Genomic DNA, 23,376 nt, shown 5'->3' with positions numbered 1-23,376 from the left:
ATGAGAATAAAATGTTGTTCTATTTGCAAAGTACAGACCCAAACGAATACGGGACAGTAAAGCTACAAACAAACTTAGGTCTTCAGAATGAAGCGCTTGCTTTCAGAGTTGTTGACTTCAATACTATCGCAACTTTTGTCATAACAGATGAAACAGATTTCATAGAGATTGAAATAGATGACAAAAGAAGTGTTATAACATTTCCTAATAGAGCTGGGTATAGAATAGATAAAATTGCTGGAGTCATAGATACTCTCATAAATGAAGAAACTATTGACAACATAGATGTCGAACTCTCTTCTGAGGGAACATTGAAGTTCAGCAGCGAGAAAGAGTTTAAGATACCAAGAATGAGTCATAGAGTACAACTTCTTTTGGGTGCATACCATATGACATTTCCTTTGAAAAGTGTTGACAAAACGATTGAGATGAAATCTGTTCCATACGTATGTTATGGTAATTGTTTGTACATTGAGTCAAAAATAGCTAATGTCACAGGTATTTCAGGAGTTAATAGTAAAGGTTCAGTAGAATATAAGTCTTTCTGTTATGCAGTCAATTCAATGTTCATTCCAAACGTTCCTGTCATAGCAACTCATTTAGGTAAATGGGTTCGCATTAGTCCTCATAATTTGAAAGACATGCAATTCAGACTTGTTGACTTTCAAGGAGAGCCTGTAGAACTGAAGGCACCAGTGCGAATGACTGTTGAAGTTGACTTTTTAGAAAATATTAAATGCAAGAGCTTACAAGAGAACTCAGAGCTAAAAATATAAAGTATGAATGTTATGTATTAGGTCATGAACTTTGGTTGTTGCTGTTTGATGAAACAAATGAGTTAGTTAGGTCAGTCAAGAGAACAGAAAAATATTGTGTTAGTGAAAACTGCACCAAGTCAATAAGATTAGGTTTGCATTATGAAGATGAGTTCGATACTGTTGAAGAAGTTTTGGATAGATATTACAAATTGCTAACTTGAAATTTTTTGACTGACGGCGCAAAGCGCCAAGATGGGCTCAAAGAGCCCTCCTGACTGCTTTAATTTACTAAAACATATTTCAAACAAAGCTTATAGTCAGTAGATAGTTTTGTATACTCGTTCGAATATTTATACTTAAACTCAACTCCTGTAGTTCCTGGTGTTTCAATGATGCGGATGTTACCTATTTTCATGAATAGTGGAGTTTGACCACAGCATTCGATTTCAGGGTCGAGATAGTCAATGACACATTGTTTCCCTGTTATTCGTGAGATAACATTTTCAAGGTCCTCCTTTGTTAGAATTATTTGGTTCTTACTTATAAGATTTGTCAAAAGCTTCTTATCGTCTTTGAGTAAAATTGTTTGGTATAACTGAAGAAGGTAATGGTCTACGTTATCTGAAGGATTTGTTTGAACATTTGTGTAAGGGTTGTCGTTGGCTTCTCTTGAAAGAACTTGGTCCAGTGGTGGATACTCTAACTTAACATCTGATGTAGCGTTAGTGTTTGAAGCTGTGTTTAAATTCACCGACTTAAGATCTGGTTCTTTTTCTTTCAAACACACCGAACTATAGTTCTTTATGACAATATTGTTTGTCGTTCGTGAGTCAACATTTGATGTTGGTTCAATTGGAACATTAACGGCACCAGCTAAGATGGATTTGCTTCTCATTTCATATAGAATAAAAACCTTTTATATGTATGAAATGAACAATATACTCGACAAGGGTTTGAATGTAAAGCTAACGAATGAAAATATTGTTGAATTCACTGAGACAGGTGCTGTGTATAAAGATGTAGAACTACTGAACAAAAGAGCAAAGGGAAGAAGCAGGAATATGAACAAAGGGTGGAAGCCTATAAAAATTTATGTCAATGATGGCTCAGGAGGTTCAAACATAAAGTATGCAGAAAGTTATAGAGTTTATGCTCTCAAAGGTGAAAAGCCTTCATTTAAGAACAGCTATTCTAACGCATATCCTCAAAAGCTAACGGATGGGGAAGTGGATGATATGAATGACAGCAAAAATATTAACAGAAATGGCGACAGAGATGCATGGAATTTGTTTACCATCAGTCAATTGAAGGTTAAACTTTAAAACAATGTTGGTCGTTCCCATGGAATATTTTTGACTTTAATGGTATTAGTCATGATATGAATCTCAAGGTATGAACGAGGAGAGATGAGAGACTTATATGCTTCCCAAATTTCTTCAAAAGGTAATGTTATACCTGACTGTTTCCAAATGAGTTCAATATCATAACGTGAGAAACCTTGAAAGATAACGAAGTCAGTTATGAGACGCTTTATGTTTAAAGCTAAAAACCTCCATGTTTGCATAAGTATTGCTACAGTTAAATGGTAATGTCTGACTTTAGTAATGATGTTAGCTAATGGTGAGTCAGGCTTTGACACTAAACCTTTTCCGGCGAAGTCGTCACAAACTAATAAAGTGTTTGAAGGATATTTTTTGAAGGGGTATTTTGAAAGTTTTGACAGAATGTAGTTTGTAAGTCGTTTCATATCGTAAACTCCTGAGTATTGACGTAAGTGGTGTTTGTCAATAATTCTTTCCATCTCCTCAGAAGTCTTTTGCATTCCTGACTGTATAAATTCAACGATGGCATAATATTTTCTCTTACGTCGAATGTAACGTTGAAGAAATTCAATGAGTTCACTGTCTGGAACTTTAACGACAGAGGCTTGAACTTTTGACATAAATGTTTTCGCTGTTGAATCCATAGAGTCTGAAGTTGCTGATATAATGATTTGGTCATAGTAAGAGTCGTTTCCTAAACGTTCTGTTATGAGTATATGACGAATGAGGTTAAATGTCTTACCTGAACCCATCTTTCCACAATAGAAATAAACACCATTTGAACAGAACTCATAGTCCTTACTGAAAGGAAGAATGAGAGAACTGTTGAGCTTTTCACTGCTTTCATTCATGTCTTCATCTACGTCATGTATTAAATGCTTCATTTTATCTCCATTAAAAATGCAAGTCAGAAATATTCAGAACATAGCACCGAGTCTAACTGACAAGAGTATAAAGATATACTATGAACATGTTATGATGAAACCAACCAAAATTCAAGAAAGTCAGTATACTTATGAATATCCAAGACACTGGGTAGAGTATGTAGGAGGTGAGAAAGCTATTGAAATAAGACAAGTTAGAAGTATTCCAGCAGGAAGAACAATATTATTGAAGAACTTTAATGTTTTGAGGTATAATGATGAAACAAAGAAGCAAGATAGTTTTCCTGTTGCTGTGTATGTGAACCTAGACACAGGAGATGACATGAAAGTTTTTAACACAAAGCTTCAAACGGTAGTGAGAGAACAACCTACTGCGGAAGGACATCCATTACCTTCAGAAGTTACCATAGCATATAATTTTGAAACAAACTCAATAGATTTTAAAGTCGTCTCTGCAAAGAAGTCAGGTTTTACATTTAATGAAGCAGATGTATATTCGAATGAAAACTTCAAAGCTATTGCATGGTTAGATAATGACGATTGCTTTAAGAAAATATTTAAATACAGTGACTCAACGATGTCAATAGATGACCTTCGTGGAATGTTACCATCGACGTTTACAGTAGAAGGTTCAGCAGGATTGCTTACAAGATTGTCAATTGGTGGTATTTGGTCTCGTGAGAACATTGTTATAAAATCCAGTATAAGTGAATTTGCTGAAGAATCTATATTATGTCTTTCAAACTACATGTATTCGCCGCCGAAGCATTATAGTATAACAAACTTTGTCAGTAAGTTTAACATAAGACTTGTCGAACCTTCTTCAATGAAAGATGTTGTGCTACCAAAGACGGAAAGGATGGACTCATTATTGAGATGATTTTAATAGCATATTAAATGAGCTTGTTCTTGAAGGTCATTCATGATGAAATAACTGTTGTAGAAGATGTTAGCAATTGTTCAGACATTTTGAAGCGTATAGATGATATAAGAAATAAGTTAGATAGACCGCAAAGCGGTGAGGGCGAAGCCCGTGAGAACGCTTATGTTTCATTGACTTTCTCCAGTAACGAGAACTTTTATGAGATAATATTGAAGAGAGATGATTTTAATATGGGGTAAATGGTAGCTTGGGCAGCTTTAGGCGCAATGGGAACAAAAGCATTAGCATTTGGAGCAAAAGCACTTGGAGCTTATGACGCAGTAAATAAAATGAGTGGAGGAAGGGTTTCAAAGACATTAGATGCAAATAAAGGAAAGATTGGAGGCTGGGTTGCAAAGAAGTTAAGATTACATAAAATGGGGCTCATAAATAAAGCATCCAATTTGGTTGCGACTGAGTCAGAAAATGCTTTAGGAAAGGACGATGAGTTTGCAAAACACGCAAAAGACTTTAATGACCAGATGAAAGGTGAAACAATGCATTTAAATAGATTCGATGGAACTAAAGAAAATGTTTCTTCTCCACCAGTAGTTCTTCCGTATGGTCCCTATGGAATGTATGGAAACCCTTACGAAAGACCATTTGACCCATTGACTGGTGGAAGTAACTGGTATCATTACGGCCGAAGAAGAAAGACAGTCAAGTTGGAGACAGACGTGAAGAAAGCAACTAAAAAGAAACCAAGGAAGAGAGTTATAAAGCAATGAATTCAACAGACCCAAAGGGTCAGAGCCGCTTTGCGGCTAGGGTGAAAAAACATGTGAAAAAAGAGGTGAGATTTCACCACTTCACCTAAATTTATTTTTGTGCTATGTTTTCATACGCGTGAGGGTGGTGATATCATTTATTTTTAAGTTTATTTTTAAGTTTATTTTTATATAAATGACGAAAACTATTGAGATAACAAACTACAACGGTCATGAGTTCAAGAATTTGTTCTTCGTTCCTCGTGAAAATACATTCTATCAGATACGAGGGAGAAAGGGTAAAGTTAGTTTGAGCGTTTACGACAACAAACATAATGGGAGAGATATAAAAGCAATAGATACAAACGGTAAGCGTGTTTCATTAGCTTTGTCAAAACTTACATACATTTATTTTGACAGTGATTTTGACTCTGACGATTGGAGTGACAGCAGCGATACTGAAGAATATGAACTATTGTGTGAAGCACAGCAATGGGAAGCGCTGCAATACTTTTGTAAATGAGAACATTAGTGGGAACGTTAGTGAGAACTTTTATTTTTTCATTAGTGAAGTCGTTAGCGAAAATGTTAGTGAGGTGAAGTGGTTGGCGGCTTTGTAAATATTTAAGGTTAAGTTAGTGTTGTCGTTTGTGTTGTAAAATATACGTCAGTGGTTTTGTAAAGTGTCAAACCGTTATCTTGGGTAAGGTGGAACGCAGTGCCGCCGTACCCAAGATAGGGATACTAACTCTTGTTATATTTTCATGATGTTAGATGAACTATATAAAGCAGAACGTGAAGATATGGAAATGAAACTTCAAGCAAAAGATGAAGTCATTGAATCCAAAGACAAAAGCATACAGAAAAGAATACCGCGTTCGGTACCAAAAGGAAAGGAAAAGAGTTATAAGTATATGATATATACTGAAGAGATGGAAAATGAAGAAGATAAAGATATGGTTATGTTGCATTTAGTGAGAAGAAACAACAAGAGCTTTTATGACTTAGCTAAGATATATAAATCTGATAGAAACTGGTTCTATCGTGAAAACTTAACGATTTCAATGACACCGAATGAGCAAATAAAGGAAATTGTCAAAAATACTCTTCCTCAAACACACTATGACATCAAAGGTTGCACAATACTTACATTCAAAGAAGACTTAACATTACTGAAGGAAAAAATAACAGAATATTTCGATAACTTCAAAGAGGAAGAATAAAAAAATCTAAGCTAATTTTATTTTTTTATAAAATTTTATCTCATATGAAAGAACATGAATTTAGAATATTCGGAACTCATGACAGAAGAAGAGAACGAACAACATGTAAAAGATTATGCAAAATTTCTGAAGACATATAAAGCTTATGAAAAAGCGTATGAAAAGTTTATACATTGGGGAATTGTTGTAAAATATCCATATGAAGACTAACCAAAAATATATTTTTGCTTAAATGACGTCAGGGTCAATTTCTTCAACCATTTCACTTTCTTCGTCAATGTCAATAGAAGCTTCTTCTGTAATAAACAGAAATTCATCAAAAGTGACAGCTCTCAATTTTTTGACATTTGTAAATTCTAAATTGAATGAGAAAAATGAAATAATACTAAGCATAATACAATATTCTAGATTTAATTATAATTAGGAAAAAGTTAGTTTTGAGAGTACTTTTCATAGGCATATAGAATGAAATCTTCTGAAAAATAATATCACATAAACTCATATTATTTTCTAATATATAACTATTTTATATAAAAATCAAATTCAATGATCTTAAAAGCGAAGGATAAACCTCAAAATTTACGAATATAATGAGTGGGAATATAATGCTTATCTATCATAAAACCATATGAAATATTAATTTTTGATTAAATAAACACATTTAATCAAAGTCAATTTTATTTTTCATATTCAAATGGACTGAGTGGGAATAGGCGTAAAGCAAAAATTGATATTTCATATGGTTTTATGATAGATAAGCATTATATTCCCACTCATTATATTCGTAAATTTTGAGGTTTATCCTTCGCTTTTAAGATCATTGAATTTGATTTTTATATAAAATAGTTATATATTAGAAAATAATATGAGTTTATGTGATATTATTTTTCAGAAGATTTTGTGTTCTTCTTCAAAATTTTATTTTTTTATTAAAAAGAATCTTTACAAAATATACATTTACTTTAATTAATATTTAAAAACGTGCTCTATCAAAAGTTCCAAAAATTCAATATTTTAGCTTTTCTGAGGTGTCACTTTTGATGAATTTCTGTTTACAACACTTCAACCTTTGGTAAGAATTTCTGTATAACATCTTTGTTCGTTATTGTCTTCAGAGATGAAGGATAATATTTCACATTTGTTTCACCCTTCTTATATTCTTTCTGTTCGGAAAGATTTAAAGCAATACTGAAGAAGTCAATGTTAGAGTTCTTTATGACAGTATAATGAGTATCTTTGACATTCACGAAGAAACTCTTTTGTTTCAAAACTACTGCTAACTCTTGTGAAGTATAACGTTTGCGGTCAATGACGATAGCTAATGGTCTGACATACTGACCAAACTTAGATTCTTTCACAAACTTCTTGTTAAAGATAACATTAACATTTGAAGCATTATTGAACTCATTCTTGATGGCAGTAGCGAGAGCATTGTATGAAAAGAACTTGCAATCTTGCATGTGTTTCATTAAAATAAAAATATTAAATTATTTTGAAAAATAACTTAAAAAAATCTAATTTCAAAAAAATATTTTTTTATTTCCTACTAAAGATGTATCGGAAGTTGTCTAAGTTAGAACACTCGGAAATAAAACAACTTCTTACAGAAGCTAATATAGATGTTGCAAAGCATTACGCAACAAACAAAAAAGCACTCGCTGACATCCTCAATGACTATAATGGTGTGCAATAAGTTATGATAGAATTCATGAGTTCATAAAGCCGCAAACGCGGCGAGGACGAAGTCCATGCAAAGCACCTTTAAATGACGTTGCTATTGACTTATATCATAGACGTTCACCTCATGAAGTAAGAAAGAAATGTTTGACAAACAAATGCAAACGTTGGTGAAACAAGAAGAAGAGACGACACACTGAAAACAACAGAGAAGAGAGACGTTTAAGAGCGCTATAGAACAGTTCGCAAAGCTAACGATGTCATTCGTTCCATGACGACAAACCAAAAGAAGGTGAGAGATGGTTAAAGAAAGATGAAGAGAATAGGAAAGAATAAGACAGGCAATAGACTCATTGACTTTAACATCGAAGCTTTTAGATGAACCAAACAGAGACTACTTACACAAACATTTCGGTAAGGTTTTCATGAGACTCTTAGAGAAGATTAAAATAAACTCCCAACAAAGATGGATGGTATGTTATAAACTTGGTGGAAAGTATGAATGTTCTACGTTAAACCTCAATAATATTGGAACATTACTACATCAACTCTTGAAGGAGAACTTTATATCAGAGATAGAAGCAAATGCTGCAGGTATTGTTGAAATGCACTATGACTTCTTCTTGACAAACATAAAGAATCTTACTGAAATAAAGATGTATGATTTAACAGAATATGAAGGCTTAACGATGTCAGATGTAAAGAAAGGCAAACCAAAAAAGAGACCATATAGAGATGAAAGCACACTGACAAATGACCAGAAAGCCATTTTGGAAGCTCTTAAGCAAACAGGAAACCCAGCACTTATAGAAAGCTTTTGGAAAGATAATGGTGAAAAGAAAGTTTTATAAGAAGAGAAGCGGTCAGTTCTGGAAGTATCTTTGCACATTACCTATAAATCTTGAACGCTACCAAATCTTCAATGAACTGAACAAAAGAACTGCAACACTTATGACAGAAGATAAACTGCTTCGTTTATGCTTGCATTCAGGCTGGAGTAAATGGAGAAACTATTGACCACATGAGAGAAGTCATTCGTGTTAGAGACTTTCCTCAAAGTAAAGTACAAGAAATTTCTGACGCAACTGGTATAGCATTTAATGTTACCATTGGTTATTTCAATGACTCAAGACATAATGAAATAAAGAGATATATACCAAAAGAATGTGAAACTGTTCGAACTATTGACTTACTTCTTGTTGACGACCACTACATGCTAAATGAAAGACTTCCAATGACAACATATTTCATTCGCAACTATATAGAAATCTTGAAGGAGTGTGGTGGAATGAACATTGAGAAACAGATGAAGATTTATACAAAGAGAGAAGATAAATATGTAGTTCGCATGGATAGAACTACACCGTTATGGGATGTTATGAAAACATTGTGGGAGTGCAAATATTTCGAACCTATTTCTTATGGAGAACTTTTCACATATACGACTGACTTATATAAACAGAACCTTGCACCATTTAAAGATTTGACATATGCTCCAAAGTATTGTGTACAACTGAAGAAGAAAGCAGAGTCAAAAGAAGTAAATAAAGCTAAATGTAAGTTCATTCCTGAGCATGTTTTCTTTGCTGACTTTGAGTGTAGCACAGACGGCTTTCATAAAGCTTTTAACATCTGTTACGACAGTGAAGATGGTTCAGTGAGTGAAAGCATATGGGGTCAAAACTGTGCAACAGAATTTTTGGAACGACTTCCTGACAAGAGTTTAATATATTTCCATAACCTCAGCTATGATATAAACTTCATCTTAAGACACATGACAGAAGTGAAAGGAACTCCCATCATTAAAGGTTCACGAACAATGCAAATAACTGGTATTATACGTATGATGTTGCCCGATGTTTGGTAACACTATTGTAGAATATAAGCATATATGATAGAAAAGCAATATGCTTAATATCGAGTAATTCTAATTTTTTACGAAATTATTCAAATACGTTATTTTTTAAAATGAAAAGATAAGCATACCATTATGCAGTAGTTTGCGCACATATACTATGCTGATGAAAGTTGGTCTCTAATTCGAAACTTGAGTCTGTCAAATTGACGTTCCATCTTATTTTAATCGATATTCAATACAAATGAATTCATATTATAATAGTATCTAGTATAACTAGGTATTCTATCACAGTATTTCTTCAATTTATTATAATATTTCAGCATTTTTTAGTTTCAATGCTGATTTGTTCCTTAGCTTGTAAACTATAGTTACTTTATATCTTCGGCTATTATCCTATTCAACCTAGACGTAAAAAAATTAAATAACGTATAAATATAATTTTAATGGTAAAAGATTAAATGTTTATTCCGTATGTAATGTGATTTGATTTGGATGGTAAGATAAGTTTCGGTATAGTTTTTGTTAATTGATTAAGAATTGTTGAATAAAATTCTGGAACTTCGTCAATTTCTTTGATTCCTTCTTGAAGCGTTGAAATTTCTTATTGACTCTCTTTTTATAATTTTTGAAAGAAACCGTAAAAATTGTGAAACATGCTTTTTAATAAAAAACAATTTTGATGAAAACCATAAATTAATTTAAAATTGAAATAAATTTTTGAAATCTATGATATTGAATAAAAAAATTTATAGTGTAGATATTGATATAGATATAGATGTTAATTTTAATATGATATTTGATAAAATTTTTTTATCAAAACATACTGATAATAGGTTGATATGTAATATGATATTTTGCCTTGTAAATATATTTGGTCGGCAAAATAACCTAATTACTCTTATTTTGAGTTCACTTCCACCATTTCGTCTTATGATAGAAATCTTTATGACCTCTCAAATAAACCAAGAGAATTTATTTCGAGATGCATTCAAGGTGGAAGATGTATGTTGTCAGATAACATGAAACAAAAGAGCGAAAAGAAACTCATTGCTGACTTCGACGCTGTTTCATTATATCCATCCGCTATAGCAAGACTTTATACTTTAGAAGGAATTCCAAAAGTATTGAAGGATGAGATGTTAAGTTCTGAATATTTGTTAAAGCATTTATTCGATGACGACCAAAAGGAACCCATTGGTGAAAAGTTTATGTCTGGCTTCTTTGTTCTCATTAAGATAACAGAGATTGGAATACATAGACACTTTCCTTTAATAGTTTGTGACCCTGAACTAAATCCAGAACTTAACGTTCCCAGAAGTTCAAACACTTGCTGTTTAATGTATGTTGACCATATAACATTACAAGACCTCATAAAATATCAAGGTGTCAAATGTGATGTTGCAAGGATACTATTACAATGGAAACAGAGATATTAGAATAAGAGATGAAGTAAAGAAGTTGGTTGAGTTAAGAGTTACTTAAGTTAAATATAAGAAGAAGGAAAATCCCTTTGCAAGAAAATATAAAGCTCATTTCTGAACAGTATTTATGGCAAACTATTCTATCTCCTATTGAGTCAAAAATAACCATAGTAGATGACAAAGATGCTATAAGATATGCCATCAGAAACTACAACCATATAGTGAAGTTCGAAGGTTTGGATGGTTCAGATAAAACTATTTTCAAGCTAACGAAAAGCATTTGCAGACACTTTAACTTCTGTCCAGTTGGTGTAAATATTCTATCAATGTCGAAGAGAATAATGAATGAAGTATTCTGTACTGCTGAGGACATGGGTCTTCAAATATTTTACCAGGACTGTGATAGCATGCATATTTTCAATGAAGACATACCACGTTTAGCTCAAGAATTTAAGAAGAGATACGGTAGAGAACTTATTGGTAAAACATTAGGTCAATTTCATAGCGACTTTGCAGAAATAACACCTGGAAAACAAAGTTTAGCATACAAGTCAATATTTTTTGGAAAGAAGACTTACATAGACTTACTCACTAACGATTTAAATGAAGTTGCATTCCATGCACGTTGCAAAGGTGTCAAACAAGACGTCCTTGCTTTAACAGCTAATGAAATGTTTCCTGAAGCTATACAATGCTATTACAATGAAGATAAGAACATTCACATACCTGTTGGAACATATGACAAAAGACTCTGAGTTCAGTTTAATGAAACTTTACAAAGCACTTCATGATGGTCAAGAGATTGGATTTGACTTATGTAAGTCTTCTAGTCCTTGCTTTGCTGAAAAGTTTAACTTTTCTATTCAGACTAAGACTTCATTCATAAGAAAGCTTAAGTTCTGAGGTCATGAATGAGAAAAATAATAAGGTCATTTATTTTTGTCAGCAGTGAGACCATTCATGATAAAAATAAGCCGCTAGCGGCAAGGGCGAAGCCCATGTGGTCATTTACAATACTGCGATGGTAGAGTTTAAGAGTTGTGCTTCAATGTAGAGACAGTCCTTATGGTCTGGAGGTAAGAACACTGGGCAGTTATGGTCATGAGTGGAGAACATGTCTATCCAAAACTCACGATTGAAGCCAGTTAATTTATAGTATTTAGGGTTAGGAAGTGGTGAAGTTCTTGTATGACCAATGAACTCATTTTCAACTCCCTTACTTAAGTTTGAATATAATATAGCTTGCTTTCTATCCCAAATGCCAGGTGTTACAATCTTTGAAAATTCATTTTTCCTCGGAAGCATTGCATCATAATTGAAAACATTCTTGAAATCATCACTTGGTTCAGAGATTTGAAATCTTATACGTAATGGATTTTCTTTCTCTTTAGCGACTTCATTGAATGGTGAGAATACAACAAACTGACAGTCATGTGTTCCATCTTCATTTTCATTAAATTCATAATGAAAGTCTATAAGTTGTGGCTGACTACCTTCTTCTTTCAGTTGTGCAAGAAACTCACGTAAAGGCTGTAAAGTTTGTACTTCAATGTTGAACTTTTTCTCGAACATCTCATTAAATGAAATCATACATTGTTGCAATGTTGTATCGTCTTTAAAGTATTTGTATATGTGAATGTTTTGGGCGCTTAAAGACTGTTCGTCATTTTCTATCTCGACTTGAAGTATAAAGTCAACCTTTCTGAAAGCACGTGTTATATACATAGATGTTATGCCAATGTACTTCTCTTCATTTATGTTCACAATCCAGTCTGTTGGAAACTTAAACGTTACTCTGTTCCCCTTTATTTTGACGTCAGGGTTTTCACTACTGAACGCAACAGATAAAGGTATTTGTCTATACATTTAATTCGGATAAAAATAAACCATTTACTCTTTCTTTGCTTCAGCTTCTTTAGCTTTTGCTTCAGCTTCTTCTCTAGCTTTCTTCGCCAGCAAACGTGGGTTCTTTTGTCTTCCAGCAGCTAATACAGCAAGTTGTTTTTCACTAAGTTTTCTCTTTGGTCTCTCTGGCTTTTGTTCTTGTTTTTGTTCCTTCAGTTCGGATAAAATTTGCTCACGAATTTCTTTCTTCAATGCTTCAACATCTATGACCCCTTGGGTCTTGTCCGTAGGGCTTGTCTGAGTCATTTGACTGCAGATAAAAAACAAAATTAAAACTTTAACCGATGTAAAATGAGCTTGTCAAAATCAGAACGAGAGTCTATTATATTAAATGACGCCAGAGGAATACAACATCCTTTCTATTACGTAAGTCAGAGTAAAGATGGTAAAATATATGTAAGAAAAAGAAAGGTTCCATTAGCGAATACAGAGAGCGACAACATTAAGGTGCATGGCACCGAGGGCGAAGCCCATATAAAACCTTCTATTCAAACTGAAAAGTCAATAGAACCAGAAGAAAAGAAGCCAGATGTTCTTTCAATAACGAACCAAGAGCTTATTGCAAAGTTCGTGAATTTCATTGAAAAGCAAACCGAGTCAAAGAACCCTGACCCACCAGTGAAAGAAGTTGAGACAAAAGAGAATGTACAGTTCATTGAAAATGTCAAGAAACAACTTCCACCACGAATGCCAAGAAGAAGAGTGAGAATAATGAAGTAAATAGATATTTTTATCCGAAGTAAATACATGCAGAACGAACAGCTAAACGAATTTACTCCAGCAGAGCATATTCATCAGATTCGCTCATATTTCGATATCATAGACAATGCAGTTCAAATTGGTGACACTAATAGAAAATATTCTGACGCAAAGATTCCATCACAACCTGGAACTGCTAAAGATAACACATGGGTAACATTCAATCTCTCACCTCCTGGTGAAAATATGTTGGACCTTTACAATACATTCATTACGTATAAAATGGAAGGTCAATTTATTGTAGATAAAGAAATTGGTTCAGGTTCCAATAAAACAAACCCACCAGGATTTTGGATTGGTTTCGATGACGCTTTCTATGCAGTTGCTGGATATCAAATCCTTGCAAATGGTCGTATCGTATATTCTCAAGACAACGCAAGAGAAGAAGCATATATAACTTCAAACTCACAAACTACCGAACAAATAAAGATAGTAGATGTTTCTCAAAGACTCGACATGAAGATGTATGGAGTCATTCGGGAACATGCAGAACAGGACAAATTGTTAGTGGTCCAATTACAGCAGGAAAATCATTTGATTTTAAGCTTCGTTTAAGAATTCCTGTTAGAAGATTCCTTCCATTAGAAGCTATTCGATTTATTCCTGCTTTTGCAGGAAACATTCAGCTTAAAGTAAAGTTCAGTAGCGACGCCTTACAATGCACATCTATATCTGTAAATGATATCGTTGCTTTCAATCCAACTCTTAAAGTTGCATTTGCTTCAGATTCAAATCCACCGACAAATAAATTTGTTCCATGGAATGAACCATTCACTATGATAACGAAGGCAATAGAAGCTAGTGGAACAGTTACTATTACAACTGTAACCCAGCAACTATTTCGAACAAAGATGGATTTTAATGAATGTTTCATTCATCCAAAATCATTCTCTTTAGACCCTAACATTTATACAGAACTTGTAGAAATTATACAAACGAGGCTTTATGTTTTCCTGTTAAAGTTATGGATTGGATTCCTATGGACGGTTCATTCTCAAAGAATACAGATAGTTCAAGTGCAACATTTACAGCAGCTTATACGCCTATTAATGTTAAAAGTATTTAGGCACTATTTAGAAAGAAAGACAACTATTATGTTAATTTTGAGAACCCTAAGTTTAAATATCTTCAGCTTTCCATGGGAGCTTATGGAAATATGCCTGCAGAACCTGAAAAATCATATGGACCTGTATTTTATGAAATGGTTGCGAACGCTTGCAATACAAACAATGATATGATTGGATTTAATGAAGATGTTATGAGGTCATTGGTGGATGATGGTAGTGTGGAACATAAATGGGATAGCTATGACAACACACATTTCTTATGTGGTTTTCCAACAGAAGTGGACTTTTGCTTCCAGCAAGGTCAAACATCTACTGCTCCAATAACATACAAATTGTCTGTTAAAGGACCTATTGAACTAGCAACTGAAAATGTACCAAAGCCACTTATTGGATTTATGAGGGATTGTTGCTTTGCCATTCAGGTGCGTGCTAATGGAATCCCAATAATAAGATTAGATGACTATAACTTAGCTGCGGACGACAGTGAGGAATAAAGGATGAACGTTTATTTTAAAGCTTATAAATGAGTTCTTCATCAGCTCTCGTGAACCTTCACCATCTATGAAACAAACTTTACCAAACGATTATGGGAGCACCTATTGAATTTCTTTACGAGCTGCACAATGGCAAAGAGCAGTCTCACCAAGGTTAGGTGTTCCACCAGCTCCTGTCAAAAATAGCATTTGGTCAAGTCCTTATATAAGATATGGTCTCCCACTAGGTTTGCTAGCTTACAGCAGGAGCAGTTATGATGTGAAAAGAAATAAAGCAAATTTGTAAATAATACTGAAGTAGCTGAAGTTAAACAAACTCCAACACCTTCGCCAAAAACCAATGTCAAACCAACGCCTTCACAAGCAAAACCTTCAATGACTCCTGAACCTATGGAAGTACAAACTCCTATTCAAAAGTCAACTCCTAAACCGACTCCAACATTTAAACCAGAACCTACTCCTCAAATAAATCGTAAAACTCCTGCGTTTCCTTACTGAAAAAAAAATAACGTTATTTTTATTTAATATTAAAATTTTTATTTGATTGAAATGACGACTAAAGTCACTGAAGCAATGAAACAAAAGTTTTTGGTAGAATACATTAAATCAGGAACTATTCCAGAAGGTTTTTACGTTCATACTATGAAGGATGGTAGAGTTCAGTTTAGAAAGATAAAGCAACCATTAGATAAAGAAGGAATTTTGAGAAAGATTAAACTTCATGAGGACAACATTGCTGAACTTAAGAAGAAGTTAGAAGAGTTGGAGAAAGGAAGAGAGTTATAAAGCATGAATTCAACAGGTGAAAAACCGGGTGAAAAAGAGGTGAGATTTCACCACTTCACCTAAATTTATTTTTGTGCTATGTTTTCATACGTGTGAGGGTGGTGATATCATTTATTTTTAAGTTTATTTTTATATAAATGACAGAACAAAAATAAAACATATCTACTCAACAGGAATGAGACCCTTACTGACTATGTATTCGTTTAATGCTTGATGAAAACAATGGTACATATTATCGTATGGGTATACACAACGTCTGTTTCCATCGTCGTCGTATATGTAGAGCTCAAATCCAGTCCAACCTTCTTTTGTACAATATGTAGCTTTATTTAAGTATGTATTTATGTAGATAAGGCAATTTTCTTCATCGCTCCAGAAATAATTTTTCGTCATTGTTGAAATAGTTTTCGTTCCTCTGCGACCATAAGGAATGTATGCAATAAATTTAGCATCATAAGGTATTATAATATATTTAGGGTTTCTTTCATCGTCAATGGGTCTGTCTTTGTTAAAATGCATGTTTCTCAGTTTTACTTGAGTTTTGAATAGTTCACGGAAACGTTCTGGGAAAGAGTCATAGTAAATGTAGTCGGACATGTCTTTGTAATGAAATAAAAAATTTAAAAAAATAAAAAATAAGGTTATTTTTTATTTGAGTGGGGGACAAACTCGCCCATTGTCACTTTTTCATTAACCTTAAACTTGTAATTTTCATTATTTTTAATTAACCTTATTTCTTTCCCAATTCCTGATTTATTTTATTCACTTACTATTAAAAGTCACATTTTAATAAAATATAATAATTTATTTATAGCATTTTTTACTATACTGTAATAAAAAATTAATTATAATAAATTAAATGTTTATTAAATCAAATGTTTTCTTTGCAATAATATTTTTAATGTTGAGTAAACAATGTTGGGATCAAGTGTATCATTTTTCAGACCTTTCTGAACAGCTTCAAGCATACTGATGCATTCGACTTTTTTAAATTGTGTCATTTCTTCGAAATCTCTTGTGACTTTTTTGATAACTTTAACACTTCTCTCTGAATCCAGACCTTTAATTTGCAACTTAATCAGGAATGAAGGAACAACACTGGAATATAACTCGATGACAAGTTCATCGAGTCGAAGATTTGGTTGTACACCACTTGTATGTGCCGGATACCATTGTGTCAAATTTTTTCTGAAATTAACTTTAAAAGTACTAAGTAAGATCATGAGATATAGCAATATATGTTTAAACCAACTTATATTTTGGTTGTACACCACTTGTATGTGCCGGATACCATTGTGTCAAATTTTTTCTGAAATTAACTTTAAAAGTACTAAGTAAGATCATGAGATATAGCAATATATGTTTAAACCAACTTATATTTTGGTTGTACACCACTTGTATGTGCCGGATACCATTGTGTCAAATTTTTTCTGAAATTAACTTTAAAAGTACTAAGTAAGATCATGAGATATAGCAATATATGTTTAAACCAACTTATATTTTGGTTGTACACCACTTGTATGTGCCGGATACCATTGTGTCAAATTTTTTCTGAAATTAACTTTAAAAGTACTAAGTAAGATCATTTATTTTTGCATAATATAATGCCAATATGGTTTCTTTTGATTTTACTTCATTTATAAGCAAATCAGATTTACCCAAAAACTCCACTCCATAAGCGTTCATTTGCTAAATTAAAAAGTGACAATGGGCTAGTCTGTCCCTTTCTCTTTTTTATTTAGTGAGGATGGTAGTGAATTCGTTAGTGAAGTCGTTAGTGAAGTCGTTTATGTGTCAGATGGTTTTGTAAATATTTAAGGTTAAGTTGGTGTTATGGTTGTATTGTAAAATATACGTTACCGGTTTTGTAAAGTGTCAAACCGTTAACTTGGGTAAGGTGGAACGCAGTGCCGCCGTACCCAAGTTTGGGATACTAACTCATCTTCCCCCACTTCCAGAAGATTGTGTCAAATCATTTGAAGAGAATTGTTACTCCAAAATGATATTGAAACAAAAAACTGTTACAAAAGGTTCTAAAAAACAGAACAAATACAAAAAATTCATTCAGAGTGTACCAGGAGGAGATTATCAAGTTTTCAAGTCCGAATGGGAATCAGAAGACGAAGACATTGATGACTTTGATTAACGAAAATTACATTTTATTTATTGTTTTTGTTTTTAATTAAATTATTATTATGCTCATTTTCTTATTTTGATTTTTTCTCATTATGATATAAATAATTTATTAATGCATTTATCCAATAATTATGCTATGATATTTTTATGCCTTATTTCATTTCTCTTATATTTGATAATCTGGTAAAATATAGTTCAGACTATAATCATTTTAGATTATTGATATATTTATATAGGTTAGAATAAAATTAGTTTCATTTTCTACTTTTATTTTGAATTAATAATTTATAATATCAAATATTATGGCGTAACCTCTCCTTTAAAATATAGATATATATAGGCCTATAGAGTTTATTGGCACTCTCAAAACTCTAGAATTTTGAGTTTACTATACCCTTAAGAAAAAATATTGTTAGGGTTTTATGGATTTTCAATTAATATACAAGATAATTCATGAATGTATATATTTCCAAGTTTTTAAGGATGCAACACTTTACATTTGTAAACTGTCAAAAATGAAGTCACGCTATTTTTCATGCATTACAGAATCAACATCTATAAGAATGAAGTGTTTTGAAGCTGAAATAATATTGAATAGAAATTAATTTTTTCTGAAATTTTGAATGAAATTATGGGAAATAAAAAAATTACTAAATATTGTATTCATACAAATATATTATTTTAAAGGAAAAATAGATGCTGATAGAAACGATGAAAATTTTTGAAAACTTTACAATTAATTTATGTTCGTTAACCACAGAGCTTGCAATCCAAAGCTCACGTTAGACAACAAGAGTCATGAAGTCTCATACTAAGGGATATCCAACATATATTTTAATAATCTAATGTTTGTGACAAATATTCAACATAAAATTAAGTTTTCGTTTCGTTACAAGGCATTCATACTTTGGAGATATCATATTTAATGTACAGAAAAGTTAATATTAAACAATACATGCTAAAGAATTAATAAATAAGATAATAAAATAAATTTATACGTAATTACTTTCATTTAATATGCTTTATGCTGTATAATATTGATTAAGAGGCATTAAAAGGTTCCATAGTCTGCTTTTATAGGCAAGATTTTTGATAAAAATTTTAAATTTTGAAAAATGATGAGAAAAGGAAAAAAAAGGTAAATGAGAGCAAGAGGAGGGAAAAAAAGAAAAAGAAAAGAAAGGGAAGGGAAAAATAAAAGAAAGAAGGACATATAAAAATTTAGATGCGCATTCTTAATGCCGAGGCGGCTTGCCGCCGAGGCGCGATTTTTTTAGGCCTCTACGGTAACCCGGTAATGTTTTTTTAAATCTTGTACAGCCCTACTTTATTTATTCTTAAGTTGCTTAAAGTACTTTCTAACAAGGCTTTTCGCAAATGGGGTCAAAGAGTGGTACATATACTTCAAAAGCCCCGGCTTCTCAGATATTATAAGAAGTGCAAAAGCTTCATTGCCATGAAGGATGGCGCTTCTCCATGTTGGCATATTGGAAAATTCTGAAAAGTCAGCAGCTGTGCAATACTTGGAAAATGAAGTTGCGATGAAATAAATATTGTATGTACCGCCTAAAGCAAGGAGATTCCAGATAATCTTCAAATCAAGTTTGCCAGATCTTTCTAGAAGCCACATAAAAACATTTACATGCTTAAATTTGGCAGCATAGTAAAGGGATTGAATATAATCTTTGTCTCTTTCCTCGGCCAAATGAATGATCTCAAAATTTCCACCAGCACAAGCCGACGCCAAGAGACCATCTGGTTTCTGTTTAACAACAAATTGGTATATAAACTTAAAACATTTAATAGAACCTAAGTAAGCCGCCATGTTCAAAAGAGAGAAATTTGGAACGTCGTTATTATAAACTGACATTTGCGATTTGTAGCCACCATCGAAAAGGTTGAAATTTTTATCTTTCGCTAACATTATCAAAGCTTCAATATTATCTTCAATAATTGCAGCTTCTGCTGTACCTGGATAGTAGCCTTTATCTACGTAACTCTGTAATTCTTCCTTTGATTTGACTTTGAAGGCCGAAGAAATGGCAGAAAACGTCATTGCCCAGGGATCTCTATATTCTAAAAACTTTGGTATTAACTTTGGATTGTATTGATTGACTTCAGTAATGAAACTAACAAGAAATTCGCTAAGATGCATACGACAATTCTTTTCGAATAAGAGATCAATGAAAGACAAAATTTGCTTAATATCGAAAATCTTTTCTCTTATGCAACATCTAATAAATGCATTGACCATGTGATGATTAGAGACATGATCAGGTGGAAAGAGGAAAATTAAATTTTGGAACATGACTTCCTTGAATTCAGGGAATTCTGCTATGAGTACTTTGATAAGTTGGGCATATGGACGCATTCTGAGTGTTCTGGAAGCTGCTGCCATCTTAATTTCGTTTGCAATAAAATAAGATTTTTTTTTGAGTAGAAATAAGTCATTCCTTTAATGGCATCTGCAACCTTTGGTACAGTCTCAGTGGTTAGATCGCACAGTAATGATTGTAATTCACATAATGGGGATAATTCATTAATCAGCATTTTTTTGTTTGAAAAATAAATTGTTTTAGAAACATCAAACGACTTTACACCTATTCAAAACGTCAAAAGTTATCTTGAAATCTCCTCCTTATCGGAGTTGCACTTTTAGGTGATTGGTTTGAAAGAAAAACATTTTAAAATCATAAAATTCAAACACTTTATAACATTTTTCATGAATAATTCGATAAACAATAAATGAAATATGAATAATAACAACATATAGGCTTATAGGTATCTTAATGAATAGACACCGATTAGAGAATCATAAGCAAATGAAAGATCATTTGTTAAAAATGAACAAACAGTAAATCTTTCAATACAATAAGTAATAGATGCTACTCCATGCATTTCTGCACAATCAAAAACCGCATTAAAGATCTGAATAACGTTATCAAAAGGAATAAATGAATCAACAGTGCCAGTTCTACGCTTTAAATCATCAGAAATGAACTTCTGAACATATTTAACAGCTTTGTCAATTCTAATTAGGATATCAATTGGAGAAATTTCAAACATAGTTAATTCGATCTCTTCGATGGCATTAACAAGGGTTGGTTGGCATTGGACAAATTCAGTTATCAACATCTCTGGATTGTAGCCCTTGAAAAACTCTTGGATTGGAAGATCTTTAATTTTTAGCTTTGTATTTGGTAATCCAACCATAATTCTTGTCTTATATGGGTCATTGTCGTTTACAATAAGATCATTAAAGATGTATCTTATTAATAATGAGTAAATTTTTTGACTTGATTTTGTTGTGTTTGTTATACCCATTACTGTTCTTAACACATCTACAACAGTAACTATCAGTTCCGAAAAGTCGACGTTTTCTTTTGTATCAACGTTTGGATCGAAAATAAAAGGTAATTCTGAGTTGTTGATTTGGTTGATATCACTTATAATGATGTCCTCAAGGCTCTTAATATTCTCTTTGAACTTCGATGGTAAAGTCGAAATAAAAATTTCAAAACTTAATTCACAGCTTTGATAAGTATAAGAGAAGCTGAACTTGGGAATTTCTGGTATGTGGTCTAAAGATATTGCTTCGTTGAGAGTTCGAACGTATTTTGATAACTTGGATGATTGCATTGTGATACTATGAGATCTTGAATATTTTACATTCATAGTGTAATTTATCAAAGCCTTTTCGATTGTTTGTTCATCTGAAATAAGTCTTTTAAGGATAAAAGGAAAAACAATACAAAATCTTGAAAAACTTTTGACTTCTTGGTATATTTTTGAAAACAACTCTTCATCAATCGAGTTGGCTTCTTTCAAGTATTCGCAAGTAAGAATCATTAAATACTTTAAAACGCGATATTTATATTTAATATGCGCATCATATGCAGTTGGTATTGGCTTTCGCATTTCTGCATCGATTTGTTGATTATAGTCTTTTTCAGTTTGTTTGAATATTGACAGTTTGGATCTAATAATTTTAAAAAGTGAAGAACAGTCTGTTGCCCATGCATATTGAGGTAGATTACTGTCACTTATGAGTGGTCTCAAGAATTCTCTTTCAGAAAGCCATTCCTTTACTAGTAAACTATCATCTTTATCCATTTTTTGATAACTCTCAGAAAAGATTGAATTTCTGTTAAAAATTCATGTATTTAAGATATATAGTAGGGCTAATTGTGACCAAAAAGAAATGATATATGATTAAGGATTTCTGACGTTTGTTTTTAAGAAATTGAGGCTGAACATAAGAAGAAAAAAATAGAAAATTTGAATAAATTTTAAAAATACAAAGAATAACAAATAAAAATCTTAAAATAAAATAATGAAATAGATTCTAAATTTGGTAAGGATGATTGAGTATGTAAAATTTTAAGAAAACTGAAAGAAAAATAATTGTCTAAAATAAAAAATAGCAAATAAACCAACAAGACTTTGAATATGAATTTTACATACAAATCTAATTACTTTAAAAGAAAAATAAAAAGACTGTAAAAAAAGGAGAAAATTCGGCAAAAAAAGAATTATTAGATGAAATAAAAGAGCCTAGATCAAAATAGAAAATATCATAATAAGAAAATATGAAAGTTAAGAGAATAAATTAATATTATGTTTGAGAATGTTATTGAAAAATGTGCATAGTACACTCTTGTTGGTCTTTCAGTTCCATTCCGGGGACATTGCCTATGCAAGTACCTCGGAATGGAACACTGCTCCGCAATCACATTCTGATTCCGGAACTTCGACCGACAAGAGTGAATAGTACACTCTTGTTGGTCTTTCAGTTCCATTCCGGGGACATTGCCTATGCAAGTACCTCGGAATGGAACACTGCTCCGCAATCACATTCTGATTCCGGAACTTCGACCGACAAGAGTGAATAGTACACTCTTGTTGGCGTCTATGTGTCATTTAGGGAGACATTGCCTATGCATGTCTCCCACAATGACACATTGTTCCGCAATAACATTCTGATTCCGGAACTTCGACCGACAAGAGTGAATAGTACACTCTTGTTGGTCTTTCAGTTCCATTCCGAATGTTCTGACCCTTCCATACGGAACGTTCGAAACAGACGACGAAGACGCATTAAGTGAATGGGAAGACTTCATATAACTGATATTACTCTTTCAATTAAACTATCTGTTTGTTTCACCCATAATTTTGTATTTTTTTTTCTAATTTTTAACATAATTGATTCACAGCTATTTTAACAGACATATCCATTAACATTTTTGATATTACATTGGAAAATAATTACTAATGTTTTAATAAAATTCAGAAAATCATTCAAAAAGATGGTTTCAACCATTAGAAGATTTTAAGGGTGCACACGAGAGGATCATGTAAACTTCAGAATTTAGAACCTTATTTTTAGGCATTATCTTGGCTACCTATTTAGGCTCGAAAAGCAAAAAATATCAAAAAATACAACTTGACTCCATTATG

The 23,376-nt window shown here is 32.5% G+C and overlaps 13 protein-coding genes and 3 pseudogenes across 16 annotated transcripts, besides 9 other annotated features; 8 read left to right on the top strand and 8 right to left on the bottom strand.

Moving 5' to 3' along the window:
- Positions 1 to 5,343: part of a mobile genetic element that runs on past the window's edge.
- On the top strand, positions 12 to 776 carry TVAGG3_0801850 (uncharacterized protein; the record flags this gene model as incomplete). Its single annotated transcript, XM_051247374.1, has 1 exon — positions 12 to 776. One exon carries the CDS (start codon positions 12 to 14, stop codon positions 774 to 776), a length of 765 nt encoding a protein of 254 aa, XP_051082849.1.
- Positions 1,039 to 1,653, bottom strand: TVAGG3_0801840 (uncharacterized protein; the record flags this gene model as incomplete). The annotated part of the gene is made up of 1 exon (XM_051247373.1): positions 1,039 to 1,653. One exon carries the CDS (start codon positions 1,651 to 1,653, stop codon positions 1,039 to 1,041), a length of 615 nt encoding a protein of 204 aa, XP_051082848.1.
- Positions 2,077 to 2,931, bottom strand: TVAGG3_0801830 (protein of unknown function, DUF4106 family; the record flags this gene model as incomplete). Its single annotated transcript, XM_051247372.1, has 1 exon — positions 2,077 to 2,931. The coding sequence occupies one exon, from the start codon at positions 2,929 to 2,931 to the stop codon at positions 2,077 to 2,079; it is 855 nt and encodes a 284-aa protein (XP_051082847.1).
- TVAGG3_0801820 lies at positions 3,542 to 3,861 on the top strand (annotated as a pseudogene). Its single transcript has one exon. A coding segment is annotated over exon 1 (320 nt).
- On the top strand, positions 4,087 to 4,614 carry TVAGG3_0801810 (protein of unknown function, DUF4107 family; the record flags this gene model as incomplete). Its single annotated transcript, XM_051247371.1, has 1 exon — positions 4,087 to 4,614. One exon carries the CDS (start codon positions 4,087 to 4,089, stop codon positions 4,612 to 4,614), a length of 528 nt encoding a protein of 175 aa, XP_051082846.1.
- An 8-nt stretch (positions 5,344 to 5,351) lies between the features above and the next one.
- Positions 5,352 to 16,445: a mobile genetic element.
- On the top strand, positions 5,361 to 5,816 carry TVAGG3_0801790 (uncharacterized protein; the record flags this gene model as incomplete). The annotated part of the gene is made up of 1 exon (XM_051247370.1): positions 5,361 to 5,816. The coding sequence occupies one exon, from the start codon at positions 5,361 to 5,363 to the stop codon at positions 5,814 to 5,816; it is 456 nt and encodes a 151-aa protein (XP_051082845.1).
- Positions 6,116 to 6,152: a mobile genetic element.
- Positions 6,839 to 6,876: a mobile genetic element.
- Positions 7,060 to 7,285, bottom strand: TVAGG3_0801760 (uncharacterized protein; the record flags this gene model as incomplete). Its single annotated transcript, XM_051247369.1, has 1 exon — positions 7,060 to 7,285. A coding segment is annotated over one exon (226 nt), but the record flags the coding sequence as incomplete, so codon positions are not given.
- On the top strand, positions 8,728 to 9,360 carry TVAGG3_0801750 (organellar and viral DNA polymerase type B; the record flags this gene model as incomplete). Its single annotated transcript, XM_001310390.1, has 1 exon — positions 8,728 to 9,360. One exon carries the CDS (start codon positions 8,728 to 8,730, stop codon positions 9,358 to 9,360), a length of 633 nt encoding a protein of 210 aa, XP_001310391.1.
- Positions 9,706 to 9,734: a mobile genetic element.
- On the top strand, positions 10,356 to 11,620 carry TVAGG3_0801730 (annotated as a pseudogene). Its single transcript has one exon. A coding segment is annotated over exon 1 (1,265 nt).
- Positions 11,855 to 12,349, bottom strand: TVAGG3_0801720 (annotated as a pseudogene). Its single transcript has one exon. A coding segment is annotated over exon 1 (495 nt).
- Positions 12,663 to 12,923, bottom strand: TVAGG3_0801710 (uncharacterized protein; the record flags this gene model as incomplete). The annotated part of the gene is made up of 1 exon (XM_051247368.1): positions 12,663 to 12,923. The coding sequence occupies one exon, from the start codon at positions 12,921 to 12,923 to the stop codon at positions 12,663 to 12,665; it is 261 nt and encodes an 86-aa protein (XP_051082843.1).
- Positions 12,969 to 13,397, top strand: TVAGG3_0801700 (uncharacterized protein; the record flags this gene model as incomplete). The annotated part of the gene is made up of 1 exon (XM_051247367.1): positions 12,969 to 13,397. The coding sequence occupies one exon, from the start codon at positions 12,969 to 12,971 to the stop codon at positions 13,395 to 13,397; it is 429 nt and encodes a 142-aa protein (XP_051082842.1).
- TVAGG3_0801690 (uncharacterized protein) lies at positions 13,425 to 13,891 on the top strand (the record flags this gene model as incomplete). Its single annotated transcript, XM_051247366.1, has 1 exon — positions 13,425 to 13,891. A coding segment is annotated over one exon (467 nt), but the record flags the coding sequence as incomplete, so codon positions are not given.
- Positions 16,438 to 17,513: a mobile genetic element.
- Positions 16,650 to 17,006, bottom strand: TVAGG3_0801670 (MULE transposase domain-containing protein; the record flags this gene model as incomplete). The annotated part of the gene is made up of 1 exon (XM_051247365.1): positions 16,650 to 17,006. The coding sequence occupies one exon, from the start codon at positions 17,004 to 17,006 to the stop codon at positions 16,650 to 16,652; it is 357 nt and encodes a 118-aa protein (XP_051082840.1).
- A 780-nt stretch (positions 17,514 to 18,293) lies between the features above and the next one.
- Positions 18,294 to 18,315: a mobile genetic element.
- A 737-nt stretch (positions 18,316 to 19,052) lies between these two features.
- Positions 19,053 to 19,244: a mobile genetic element.
- Positions 19,245 to 19,246: 2 nt separating this feature from the next.
- Positions 19,247 to 20,317, bottom strand: TVAGG3_0801630 (Ankyrin repeat family; the record flags this gene model as incomplete). Its single annotated transcript, XM_001310389.1, has 1 exon — positions 19,247 to 20,317. The coding sequence occupies one exon, from the start codon at positions 20,315 to 20,317 to the stop codon at positions 19,247 to 19,249; it is 1,071 nt and encodes a 356-aa protein (XP_001310390.1).
- Positions 20,318 to 20,694: 377 nt separating this feature from the next.
- TVAGG3_0801620 (uncharacterized protein) lies at positions 20,695 to 22,032 on the bottom strand (the record flags this gene model as incomplete). Its single annotated transcript, XM_001310388.1, has 1 exon — positions 20,695 to 22,032. One exon carries the CDS (start codon positions 22,030 to 22,032, stop codon positions 20,695 to 20,697), a length of 1,338 nt encoding a protein of 445 aa, XP_001310389.1.
- Positions 22,033 to 23,252: 1,220 nt separating this feature from the next.
- Positions 23,253 to 23,376: part of a mobile genetic element that runs on past the window's edge.

Source organism: Trichomonas vaginalis, chromosome VI (genome assembly GCF_026262505.1).
Source record: "Trichomonas vaginalis G3 chromosome VI, whole genome shotgun sequence".
Lineage (NCBI taxonomy): Eukaryota > Parabasalia > Trichomonadida > Trichomonadidae > Trichomonas > Trichomonas vaginalis.
Note: the sequence above shows the minus strand (reverse complement) of the source record. Positions and strands in the feature narration are given on the sequence as shown.